At 35.0% G+C, this 14,001-nt stretch overlaps 1 protein-coding gene across 1 annotated transcript; it reads left to right on the top strand.

Annotated features, from left to right (window-relative positions):
* The first annotated feature begins 1,958 nt into the window (after nucleotides 1-1,958).
* On the top strand, nucleotides 1,959-10,876 carry LOC135212995 (glutamate receptor ionotropic, kainate 2-like). Its single transcript, XM_064246776.1, has 9 exons — nucleotides 1,959-2,603; nucleotides 5,754-5,912; nucleotides 6,019-6,109; nucleotides 6,413-6,707; nucleotides 7,513-7,730; nucleotides 7,944-8,124; nucleotides 8,265-8,364; nucleotides 9,656-9,785; nucleotides 10,214-10,876. The coding sequence occupies exons 1-9, from the start codon at nucleotides 2,233-2,235 to the stop codon at nucleotides 10,319-10,321; spliced, it is 1,653 nt and encodes a 550-aa protein (XP_064102846.1). The 5' UTR covers nucleotides 1,959-2,232; the 3' UTR covers nucleotides 10,322-10,876.
* The last annotated feature ends 3,125 nt before the right edge of the window (nucleotides 10,877-14,001 follow it).

Below are 14,001 nucleotides of genomic sequence, written 5' to 3'. Positions count from 1 at the left end.
AGTCACGTTCAAATATGGAACACAAACTTACGAGTTAACCAGAGCAATGACTAAATCACAGTGACAAGAAAATTTAATAAGAACAGAAAATTTAAATCGTAAACGACGTCTCTAACCGAAACCCTCACTGTTCCGTCTTTGGTTTCTTCAGATCATTACGAACACCGGCATGGAATCCAGTACTTCAGTTTTCGAAATGTCGGCCGTGCCTCATGGAGATGGGGTGCCTTCTCTGTCATCTGATACACTTACCTCCATTGATAAGGTATTTTTTCTTTAATCTAAAACGTATATAAAAACCACATACACACACACACAATTTATTACGTTTATCATATTCATATGCAATTATTTCCTAACTCCATGTCAGTCATTTAACTACTGAGCATTTTCAAAGGTCGCAAGTATTAAACGATGGATAAATACTGTAAATACTTTCAAACAAATAAATCTATTTTCACACCCACCTAATCTATGGTCTTATTTACTAGGCCTAATTAGCTATATTACATGAATATAATGGTATTACTGAATATTCTACACCTTAAGTTCAACTCTGTAGTTCACTGTATAAGAATCCAGACAGTTATAAAAAGCCACCTAATTTTTTCAAATCCAGTAGTGTTTTTTGTTTATTAAGTTCAATATGCCCTCATTACGAACAATTTTGCGCATATATATATATATATATATATATATATATATATATATATATATATATATGATTAACAGATTTCTACGCCAGCTTAAGAATGAAAAGTTAATTAATGAAGACACCTAGCAAGAACTTTTTACTACGGGATCGTCCTTTGGTATTCTTTATGGGTTGCCCAAAATTCATTAATCAGAATTCCCCTTCTCCCTATACTGGCTTCATATAATACAGCAAACTATAAATTAGCAAAGATTTTAGTTCCACTTACTCGGAACAGGTACACACTAAACAATTCAAAACAATTTAAGGACCAAATTCTCACTCAGGACTCGATCTCTACATGGTCAGTTTCGATGTCGAATCCCTTTTTACAAACGTACTTGTGAGCGAAATTATCGGAATTATTTGGGATAAATTATTTTCAGATCCCGACACTAAGTTTTGTGGTTTTAATCGTGCCCTTTTTAAAACCTTGTTAGAATGGCAGTGCTGGACACGGCCATTGTTTTCAATGGAAATCTCTATAGACAAGTAGACGGCGTGGCTATGGGGTCTCCCCTTGGCCTTATCTTCTCGAATATTTTCATGTGCTCCCTGGAGGAGCGCATGCTCGATCACTGTCCCCTTTCTTTTAGACCACTCTTTTATGTGAGTTATGTGGATGACACCTTCGCTCCTCAAACACGATTTTCACTAGAGTTATTTTTAGAATTTATTAATTCATGCCATCATAATATTAAGTTTATTCTTGAAAGCGAGCAGGGTGACCGACTACCTTTTTTAGATGTTTTGGTTAGGAGAATTAATGATGCTTTTAGTACCTCTGTTTTCATAAAAAAAAGGACTTTCACTGGACTGGGTTCGAGTTATTTTAGCTTTTGTCTTTGCAACTTTAAACTAAACTCTGATTATAAATTGGTTCACAGGCCGCTTTCTCTCGCCTCAAACTGGAATCTGTTTCATGAGGAGATCCTTTTCCTTTTAGATTACTTGGGTAAAAATTGCTTTCCGGAAAAGGTATTTCATAAAGTCCTTAATAAAATACTTAATAAACAGTTTTCAAAGCACGCTAACAACCAAACTAATTTATTTATACTTGAAACACTTAAGATTAAACTGCTAGTTCCTCAATTAAACACACAGTCCAGCTCTACCCAGTTGTTTTTGTCTTGTTTTCATTTCTTTCTCTCCCTCTCCTTCCCCTTGCGTTGTTACTATTTCAAGTTCTATTCTGTTCTTTGTACCAGTATGTCAGTTCGCTTTCATTAGTGTTTAGTGTTTTACCTTTCTTTTCGTATTGTGCAATCTCGTTTCTTATTTGTCTGTGTATCGCACATTTTAATGTTTTACTTGTCATCTGACTTTCAACTGACCTTTATTTTCATTTTATGTCAAGCTTTACAATATATGTTTTTCTTATTTTTTGGCAGAAATCCCAGATGTAAATATTATTTACAAAACGTCGGAATAAACTTTTGAAAATAATCATCTAATCGTATTCCTGGTCTGGCCCTCTATGAAATATACCATGGACTTCTTTGTCGCATCATCCTACCCACTATATATATTGTTTGCACATGAGAAAAATAATTCCTTTATCACCTACGAAGGTTCGTAGATCATCGAGATGTATGACGTTGATTGCCGTGAGTGACGACCAGAAAAACTTGAGCAACATCGTCGAGGGGGCTGTTGGTAACAATGTCCTCATCTGGCCCACAAGACTCCTGATCGTGACTCGTTTGTCGCTTCGTGAACTTCATCACCTCCGGAAATCTCTTTCTGTCTCCAATGCCATGGTTATGGAGTTGACGAAGAATTCACGGAGGTGCGGTGTCTATATGTATTTGCCATACAGCCATCGAGTCGTTCTCTCTGCGGTTTGGAAAGAGTCGACCGGGTTGGATGTGTACGAGGACCAACAACTCTTCCCAAACAAATTCAAGAAGTAAGGACATTTTGTTCTATTTCTAAGAGATTTAGTCTTTTTTAAACACAGATCGTCTTAGGGATCTAAGTTTTCACCGAATATGACCAATTTTGTCTGATTTCTTAATGAGAATTTCGTCAATTTGAGTGTAACTTATAAGTTTTAACAATTCAGTACACGATATACTGATATGACAGACTGGCCAGCAGTCTCGGGAAGTAATTATTCTAATGTAATCCCTTATTCCAGCTAGTGATTGGCAGGAATTTTAAGCATTCCTTATAGCCATGTTCACGGTATAGAAAGAAATGGTTTTGTGCAGCGTAAGATGAAGCCTTAAGAATGGAGAAATCCAGTGTGGGAATAAGAACATAAAATGAGACTTTGGTAGAAAATATGGTAAATGCAATGCAAGCAAAATCTATGTAAAATTTTTAAGTCTAAGCCTTTGCCCAGTTAATTCTCATTAGCTTCAATATTACTTTTAAACAAACAAGTAAAATGTAAACTGCTTCCTATCGAAAATTGGTAATGGTAAACACGAATTGATTGCCCAAGACAATGGGAACCTATCCTAGGAATCGTATATCGACCTACCTTAAAGTTAGCCAAAAGCTTAAACATACTGATATTAAATACACTAACTTAAATCCTATCTATATAGTTCGTAAAACCAATGACTTCTAGTGTTCCTGGAATTAAATTTTTACGTTGATAAAATTTATGCTACTTACCATCACGTGTTCCGGCGACAAGGGATACAGATAGCCACTTCAAATTTTTTTGTTAAAGATAACGATTTGGAAAGGATATGGGGTTAGGATAGGTAAAACAAAGGGGCCATAAGAACCAAAGGTCTTCGTGTTTTCAAGCTTTACAACACTACACTAAGCAACTGCACTTTGAAGTCTATGTTGACATGTGTGCATGTGCGTCTCGCCTGATTCTAGAATCTATAGATAATAAAAACCTCCTGCCCTTTGCTCCCTAAATTAATTTCTTTACTAATTTAAAAGAAAAAAAGTTGAATCTCTGTATTTATAAAATCAATCTAGTAGTACTGGTGAGCGTAATAAAATTTTAAATGTTAAGTAAAATTAATTAAAATATTTAAAAATGCTAAGTATTTTGCTAAGCACACTAAAGAAAATGGAGTATATTTACTTGTAACTCTTAGCAGTACTAAATAACTAAGTTAATATTATTATGTACAAAAAAAATTTACAGAATCCTCCTGGGAGAAAACCACAAACCACAGAGTTTTCTGTTAGATTAAATAGCTTAACATTAATCAACTGTTGCAAGGATCACTTTGAGTTGGTGGCAGCTCTTCTCTTTGGTCTAGTTTCTTCTGCTTGATAGCGTTCAGATTTTGACTGTCTTCTAAATTTTGTTCCACAACATCTACCATCTAGTTTAGAGACTTCCAGTGGATAAAGTTCGTAAACTGCCCTAGTTGTGTCTCCATTCCTGGTCTGTAACTTCACAACTCTGACCAGTCCATTAGAGCTGGGTATCAGCTGAGTGACCCTGCCAATTTCCACATGCAGCGAGGGGTGTCATTATGCATTACCACCACCACCAGATCTGCTACTTTAATTTTAGTTTGGAAAAGTCGGGTTGGGTCACCACTGAAATGGTGTCTATCTCTTCAAGACTGTAAGTATTCCTTCTCCCACTGTTCTTGGAAGGTATTATTACCTGAGATATGAACTTGAACCTCTCATTGCATTGTTTGTGGTCAAGGTCAAAACCTGGGTCATTCAGCTAATCCCTGTCTATGGTAGTGGGTACAGAGTTTGACCAGTAGCCATACAACAGGTGAGAAGGGGTAAAGGCATCAATGGTAAGTTCTAGGCAAGTCAGTTAGGTCAGGAATTCAATTAGGTTTCACCAGGTTAAGGTAAATTCAAGGTAAAGTAAGAACCAAATTTAATGGTAAATATGCAGGCAGGCCTAATTTTGACTTAAATAGTACTATAATATAACGCCCATGTCATTATGTACGTATATGTAAAATTGTTCAGTCTAAGCCTTTGCCCAGTCAATTCTCATAAGCTTCAATATCACTTCAAAACAAGCAAGTAAAATGTAAACTGCATCTTATCGAACAATGGTAAACTCATAGGTAAAACACGGAAAATGGGGCATAAGAACCAAAGGTCTTCATGTTATCATGTTTAATAACTCTACACTACGCAACTGTACTTTGAAGTCTAGGTTGACATGTGTACATGTGCGTCTCGCCTGATTCTAGAATCTACAGAGCGCCCTCCCCCCCCTAAAATAACTTCCTGCCCTTTGCTTCCTAAATTAATTTCTTTACTAATTTGAAAAACAGTTGAACCTATATATTTATCAAATCAATCTACTAGTATCGGTGAAAGTAATCAAATTTAAAATGCTAAGTAAAATTAATCAACGTATTTATAATACTAAGAATTTTGCGAAGCATAATACAGAAAACGGAATATAGTTATTTGTAACTCTTAGCTGTGACTATGTAAGAAAGTTAATATAATTATGTAAAAATACATTTACAACACAGAAGATATTGTCAAAGGATAGAATATCTACTGCTTGGAAATGAACGTTCAATAAAACAGCATTGCAAAGGATTGGTATCCATCAGCATATTTCACTAACGAAGAATGATGTTACAGTGAACTTTCTGGTAAAGAAGAAAACGTTAGACAATATTTTTTAAGATTCAGGAAACATCGCTCAGCATTGCGAATTGGGCATAATGATTATGGCAAAAAATACCGTTACATTGTTACCATATATTATTAAACGAGGGTGTGATGTAAGTAAATTATGCTGTCATAGTTCCATTTAAAAGAGATGAAAAATTGCAAATGTGTGTATATTTGTTCACAGTCGTAAATTTATTTTTTTTAGACGAAAGCTCTCGGAAATCTCTTGTACCTTGAACAATTCTGAAGTACAGATTTTTTTTTCCTTTTTACATCACAGTGCTGTAAACTCTTCATTCACTTACAGCTATTAAATATTTGTGAATTTCAATTAGCATGCAGCCATTCTCTTGCTAATATGGAGTCAGTCTTTTTCGATTTTTTTTCAGAATTGCTTGATATGAGAAATATTTTCTTTATTGTTCCACACGCACGTACAAACCCTCTAATGTAACAAGAAGCTTTCCAACAGGTTAAGGGACGGTGCCGAGATGATCGTGGCAGGAAATAAATTGCTTCCACACTTAGAGATCCAAGAGGTAGTCAAAGAAAGTGGCCGTGGAAGAGAGTTCTTATTTTCAGGACCAATGATAATGTTACTTCAGATATTAGCAACGAACATCAACTTCACGTGAGTAAGATTTTGCTTTTATTGGAGACAAGTCATTCACTCTACACTTTTGGGTGTATTATTAAACTGAGGCAATACAGGTGTACCTATCTGGCGTGTTTGGCAGGTACAGCTTGGTTCAATCCTCTGATGGTTCCTGGGGCTTCCTCTTCCCAAACGGTACTTGGAATGGAATTATCGGAATGATTCTCAAGAAGGTGAGACCAGTTCCCTTATGTAAATGTTTTGTTTTGTTAACTAAACTCAAACTTTTTTTTTCTTTTACAAAATGCCCCAGAACCTCTTAGTGCACATACTTTTGCCTATATCTATGGAAGTAGACTGTGCATAGTATGCACAGCTCCTCATACATGTGTCATGTATACAAACTCAGTACCTATGTAAGACATGGAAAATTATTACAGGTCTAATGTGAAATCCTTTACATGGAAAATTATTACAGGTCTAATGTGAAATCCTTTAAGTGCTTTTCATCATGGACTGTTAACCTATGCCTTCAGGAAGTTGACTTTGCCCTGGGCCCCTTTGGGATATCGTACATCAGATCGAGAGTTATCGACTACACGAACCAGTTGGTAGTGGACTACGGACAGATTCTTGGAAGGAGAGGCAACGTGGAGGTGGACCCTTGGGGATTCCTCATGCCCTTATCACCGTCGATATGGGCAGCAACGTTTGGGACACTAATTCTCATATTTACTGTTGCTGTTGTCATCAGACGCATCGACCGACACACTGGTTTGTCCCTGTCAAAGCTGTCTCCAACCACGTACATCCAAGCATTCCTGCAACAAGGTATGTTTCCCATCTCTTATTCAAGTTAACTTACATCAAACTGATCGCAATAGATGAGTGTGGGGTAGGTTAATCGGCAATCACTCAAGTTACCAAAAAACGTGAAAATTAATTTCAAAAAGTCATAGTTAGTATTAGAAAATATTGAACATAGTGGTAACATAATTTCGGGATGCTAGTATTTAAAGGGATAAGCCAAAACATTAAATTTTGCTAGCTGAAGACTATGTTCTTAATAAAAGTTAATTCTGAATTAACATTACCTATTTCCATTTTCAAATTTTTCAGTATGAAGCTCATTACAGAAATTTACTGCCCTTCTCTTCCGATGCCGTGGACATTATTGGACAGTGTGTACGCGCTTACTATATAATGCTAATGTCTTTATAGAATAAATAGATCTCAAACATTACAATCGTCTTTAAAAACTTTCTTTGACGCCAAGCATTGCCTGAGCTACTGCTAGAATACTTTTCATGTCTTCCTAGTCCCTTGGGATGTTATAAAAAAACATTAAATCTACGGTATGTCATAATAAAGTGTCTTGGTGTATTATGTAGATAAGAAAATGGAATTCAGATGTATCTAGTGTCTATGACTAGAACAAGTTTTCATGAACCTGAACAGTTTTGCTTATATATCAGGTCCTATGGCACAGACTACAAGCACTTGTTCTTTAAATAAAATATTTAAAACATAACCAATATTCTTTTGGACTTTTATAAATAAATGAGGAATTAAAGTACAAAACATCCTTTTTAGGCTAATATCAACTTCAATCAGTTAATAAACATATTTTTTCCAGATATTGTGGTACCACCAGATAGTGGATGGGAAAAAGTATTACTTGGCAGTTGGTTGTTGTGCATCATGATCCTTCTTCAATGCTATAGCTCGAACTTGATAACATTACTTGCAGTGCGCCATGTAAGAGAACCTTATCAGTATGTTAGAGATGTCTTGGATGATGCCAAAGTCAAGATGCTCTGGGTTGCTAATACTGCATATGCGCAGTATCTGTCGGTAAGAGCCATTCCCTTCTCTATCAGTCGAGTTGACCACTTCTTTTTACTGATAAAAATGGTTTTAACTTTAATTGCAGTTTTAAAAACAATAGTAACAAAAACATTTTAAAGTAGCTTTTGATAACAATTATTGCAATGCATTTCCCCTTACTTTTGGGGGGAGTATCAAGACATTATAATAGTTAAGTGGGAAACACTGATTCGTCATCAGAATGTGGATTCAGGCATATTCTACGAAGTAGCTGAAGCTGGAAAACGCGGGAAAATCAGATTTATTCCAGCAGCAGAGTACGAGATGACTGTCAATGAATTGGTATCACGTGGAGACTACGTTTTATTATATCCTCTTCTAATGATGAAAATGTTCCTTACTGAGGATTATATGGATAAAGGTAAGTTTGAGAACTGTAAACGAATGGCACTGCATAAGGATGTTCATTCTATGGTTAATTATTCTGCATACATAAGGATGCTCAGTTGATACATATTTTAATAGACAAAAAATAGGTTCTGATGTATGCAATTATTTCAGGAAACTGTAAATTCTACGTGTCAAAAGAAACATTTTTACCCGTGACGTTCTGTATGGTAGTCCCCAAATACAGTCCTCTGCGTGGTCCTATCAATGAAGGGTGAGTGCAAGGAAAATCCGTCTTGGAAAATTAAACTAAGAATGCCTACAAATATGTATATATATACCTATATATATATATATATATATATATATATAGGTATGTATATATTATATATATATATATATATATATATATATATATATATATATATATATAATGTGTGTGTGTAATTACACACACACACACACACACACATATATACGTTAATATATATATATATATATATATATATATATATATATATATATATATATATATATAGGGTGTAACACAAGTTTATGTAATAACATTCATTTGTGATTGTTGAATTCTAGTGCACTCTGTCCTGCCGCCATGTCACAAAACTGTTGAACCAGTAATCACGGATGGGTCTACGTCTATGACTGGTTCTGGTGAATACTTTAGATGGAGAGGGAGATTATTTTAGAATACAATTGAAATCTTTGATAGGTGTAATGAATAAATAAGCCTACCTTTGATGTATTGAGATTCAATTTCCCTCATCGTCAAACGAAACCTTAAAATGCATAAGTTTACTTAACAATTTCTGCTCAAAATTACTTTTTCTTTCATTCCCAAAAATATTTGCATAAACTCATGTTACACCATGTATGTATGTATGTATGTATGTATGTATGTATGTATGATATATGTGTGTGTTGTGTGTGTAGACATCTTACTTTAGACAATATATAAAAAATGGAAAATTCGTTTAAATACGCAACATGTAATCTTAACCACGAAGATATTTCATTACTTACAGCCCAATAATAATAATAGGCATTGTAGATTATCTTCATAAAAATCCTATATAATGTAGATATGAATATTTTAAGTGCTACTGAGCAAAACTGCTGAAACTTTTGTAATAATAAGACTAACAAAATTTCAGAAAGATTCCTTGCAATTGTAGTTATTTAGATATATTTAAAATATTACAAATTGTAAGTGCCTACTGTAGTTCTGCATATTTTTTAGACTAATCCGATTGTAATTTATTTACATGATGATCAAGCTTTAAATGATTTAGTTTTGCTTAGTAATGCTTTTAAAGTTTATACAATAGAGCTCAGTACTGTTAGCAACAGGTTACATAGTTAAAATATATTAGCCATTTAACATAGGGAAGGCTTCTCATTACTTACAACACCACTGAGACTACAAGTCACCAGCATTTTCAAACAGCATGTTCTAATTCTAAGGACATTACACTAACTGGGAACGTCTTACTCTTCAACATGAATTTATTTTTCTCATATTTTCGGTAATGAAATTTGTTGCTTTGCAGGATAAGAGCTGTAGTTGAAGGGGGGTTTTATGATTACTGGCTGAAAAATTCCTTTGCTAATGCAAAGTCCTGCAAGAAGCCACCAACGAAAATCACTATCATGGAGCCTCTGTCTTTGGCGAATCTGTGGGTAAGGATTCTGACGTCAGTGATTCCTGAACATTGGTGTTTCACTTAGTGTTAAGTTAACACCGAGTTACATGTCATAAATATCTTTATCTCAGCAGACAAACATTAAAATTTTTTTTAAAATATGTAAATCAGATATTCGTCACTGTACACAAATTAAAAGGAATCAATGTAATTTATTCTCATGCCTATTAAGTTTTTCAGTTTTTTTTATGTAGGAGCATGAGGTAATTATAATTTCATCACGAAATGCCACTTCGTTATGGACAGTATGTACAAAATAAGCCAATTGTTCGGCTTTACAGAAACTTGAAGTCAAGTCTCAGGGAGATATTTCCAGTCACGGGATCTCTTGGTTTTCACGAATACATGCCAACTAGCATTGCATCTATTGCCTTTTTATGTAATTTTACTATATTTTCATTCCAGGGCATGTTTGTGCTTCTTGTGGGCGGTTACCTTGCCAGCTTTGTAGTCCTGTGTCTGGAAATTTCGGGGGAAAAAATTCTCCGGTTCTCAAGTTCCTCCACTCGCTGACTGACTTAGAAAAAAGTTATCTTTAGATGAGTACTACCGATTACATTTAAAGGCACTTACAGTCCAGATAGAAACAGAATCTTAAAACACCATGGTAGTAATCTCACACATGTTTTCTGCTAAAATTATGAAGTTTGTCATGGTGTATCATTATAAAGTGTCACATGATTGACAACCTTGTTTTTTCCACGGGAGTGATTGATCGAGTTTTCATATTCACTGAGCCAATAGGAGAGATTATGTTTGTAAACAAATGAAGCATATCTGGCACATGTGCAGTACGCTGGTGGGCAAAAGCGAACATGGCAGACGACGCTCTCACTTAATTTAAATTTGCCAAGTGTTTTGTGCACACTGTACATGTATGGCTGGGTAAGGCTTCTTTCTTGTTTATTAAATTCTATATGTATTCTTGTGTAGTTCTATATGAATTTCTCAAAATTTTAAAAAATATTCTCAAAGTTGCTTATGATTCAAGTGTTTTAGTCTGTTAACTTCACTTACCGTGAGGGGAAAAACATTTCATGGTAACAATAAATATTTGAATAAGATAAATATTATTTTGCTTTCCATAAAGGTTCAGAGTCCAGCAGTTTCAAACAACTTAATAGTGGAATGGTCTGAAATTCATTGGTCCTTTATCTCGTTCCATTTTCTGTGAATCCCATCTGTTACTCCTGGAAGTCTAACGATATTTTTTACTCAAAAACATGGAACTAAAATTTTATGTATTTACTGTTGCTATATGGGTTAAAATAAACAATTACATAGGAATGTGGAGGAGTAATAAAGTTTTAAATTTTCTATGTAGTGAAATCGCGTGCATTTTGAGCAGTCTTCCGAAACGATGTCAACGAAAATATGTAAAACTGAATATTTCAATAAGAAAATACTTTTATGCTCTAATAATTTGCAGAAGATTATATTATTTCATAATGAACAACTGAAAGATAGGACTAATTAGATACGTATGGATGAAAACTTCTGTCCGTGTGTGTTGGTAGTGGCGGGAAAATATTATTGAAACGTCGCTCTCAGCAATGGTTGGCAGACGAACTTTTAAGTGCTCTATCCCACTACTCTCTTTCATCTTAATTCTCTTTGAGCCTTGCATGAGTTGGACAGTTAGCGGCTGCCAACAACTTATTTCTCTTTTCCTTGTCAACTTAATACAATGCCAGGATACTACTATGAGATTCAGGGTCTCTGTAACACGGTTTTTTGGACTTTGCTCCTTGTCAAAGCATCAGATGTAGCTGAAAGTTGACATATGTATATTTTAGAACCACACACAAATTTTGTCAGCATTATCAATAACCTAAACCCGATAGTTTTAATTTTTATAGAGTAAAAATGATCTAGCCGACGCCATGGCCGATGATTATGAGCCAAGAGTCGAAAAACATTCTTTAGATAAGCAAGGTAAACACACCTTTTGACGAAATGTTGCCCCGCCCATCCACCAGACAAACTCCAACGGCTTTGAAACCCAAAGACTTTATGAATGGCGGAACGATACATAGATGTGGGTGGGGTATTAGTGCTAGCGTAGTAATACTACTGTAGCAGTAGTGCCGCAACAGTATAGCAGTAATGTACATGAATTAAACGTTTAGGCCAACTGCTAGGATCCTTGAGGATCATTTAGCACTTCTTACAACTACTCGAGAAATTTGTTTTTATAGACAGATGTTAAATTTTCTAATCCAACAGTGCCCATGGTAGGCTTCAGTGTTATCCTGAATTATAACGAGGCGAAAGTGGGTGGAGCCTCATGAAGTCATCATTCTGACGATAATTATTGGTGAAGGTTTAAAGCCAATATACGGTACAGGCTATTTTTTTTCAGTAAATAGGTAGATAGCCAATAAATGAAAATTGCTTGACATTGGATATAGCAGTTATCAAATGAAGCTTGTCTACTATGTTTTTGAAAATTGCCAACTATTCCCTACATCTTGTCAATCTGATTGTGACCTATAAAGTAGACTGTAATTTCTTAGGAAACCTATTTTGGGAGTTAGACTAATATAATCGAAGTGTTTTTGTATTTATTAACATATTTTGTTGGTTTGTTCATTATGACAATTATCAGTGGAGAGGTTCCAGAATTCATAAAGGTGTACTGCTTTGCTTGTATTTAAATTTGTATGTCATTGTTGCCAGAGGTTTAGCCTTCGTTACGTATAGCAAATCATCCACCGAGAAAGAGGGAAGAAATGCTGTCAAAAGTTACGTAACGAGTGCGTTCGAAACCTTTTCTCTGAGTAAGTTGGCCTGTCTTCAAAAAAGGTCACTTTTACATTATAAGTACCAAATTTATTCAACCTACGTAATGCAGAATACAGTCAAAATTTATGTGTAGATATAATATGTATTCTGAATAAGCGTTATATTTATGAAATGCATGGATAAAAAGTTATTGCGAAAAAACCGTGTTACAGAGGCCCTGAATCTCATAGTAGGCTTCCCGTTCCCCACCTATTCGTGCATCCTACATTACAAGACTGAACCATTGCTTAAAATTAGATGGATGGATTATGAAATTTAGGGACAAGGCCAAGCGCTTACTGGGACCTATTATGGTCATTCAGTGCCGTAATGGAATGAAATGAATAACGTGATGATTAATGAAATGTAAATGAATGTGATGATAATCAAAAGGGAATGAAACTTAAAATCCATTTTTCATTAAAAAGAAAATAAATAAATTAATCAAATTTCATAAAAAATACATAAAATTATTCTTATATTAAAATACAAATAAAAGCATAAAGTGCATACACTTGTATGCATCAGGTGAAAGGTAACATTAAATATTAGTAAAATAAGTCAAATTTTAAAATATATATCAATCTCTTTTAAAAATTTTACAAGGTTATTGACATCAACATCACCTCCTAAAATGTAAGGAAGTAGTTTCCCTGAAAGACCGAATTTCCTTCGGGCAGCACCATACATTGGGCAACAAACCAGAACATGCTCAACTGTGTACAGGTAGTTACAGCGAGCACAGACAGAAGCCTCACTTCCTTCAAGTATAAGGCTGTGTCAATCGGGAATGACCAATACGGAGTCTTGTTAAAACAATCTCAGTCCTCCTATTTCTATGAAATGAAGACTGCCAAAAATTCAAATGAGGTCTGATTGCCTTCAGTTTCTTGTTTGTGGCAAGGAGGTTTGAGGACCATCGCTCCTGCCATTTGTGGCGGATATAGCTTCGAATGGGAGAATTCATATCAATGTATGGAACTTCATGGATATCCAGTGATTTTTTTTTATTACATACCCTTTTTGCTTCTCTATCAGGTTTTTCATTACCTTTGATCCCTACATGGGCAGGAACCCAGCAGAACGAAACAGCTTTGTGTTTGCAAGAAATTCGAAAACCCACTCATGAGCTTGGAGAATCAAAGGATGTGATGAATTGCAAATATTAAGACTTTCCAAAACACTTTTAGAATCCGAACATATTACAAATTTCTTTTTCTAGGTGCGATGAACAATAGCTAATGTTCTATTAATGGCAGAAAGTTCTGCTGTATATACTGAAGCCAAATGAGGTAGCTTTGCAGCCTCATAAGAATCTGTAATTAGGGCTAGCCCAACTCCCTCTCGCGACTTGAAACCATCTGTATAAATCTTATACGCACCATCATGGGTTACATCAGATTTTAAAA

Source organism: Macrobrachium nipponense, chromosome 19, assembly GCF_015104395.2.
Source record: "Macrobrachium nipponense isolate FS-2020 chromosome 19, ASM1510439v2, whole genome shotgun sequence".
NCBI classification, from domain to species: domain Eukaryota; kingdom Metazoa; phylum Arthropoda; class Malacostraca; order Decapoda; family Palaemonidae; genus Macrobrachium; species Macrobrachium nipponense.
Note: the sequence above shows the minus strand (reverse complement) of the source record. Positions and strands in the feature narration are given on the sequence as shown.

Coding starts and splice junctions, on each gene's coding strand:
- LOC135212995 (XM_064246776.1), top strand. CDS start 2,233: ATGAGAAAAATAATTCCTTTATCACCTACGAAGGTTCGTAGATCATCG. Junction 5,913..6,018: donor GCAACGAACATCAACTTCAC/GTGAGTAAGATT, acceptor CGTGTTTGGCAG/GTACAGCTTGGTTCAATCCT. Junction 7,731..7,943: donor CATATGCGCAGTATCTGTCG/GTAAGAGCCATT, acceptor ATTCGTCATCAG/AATGTGGATTCAGGCATATT.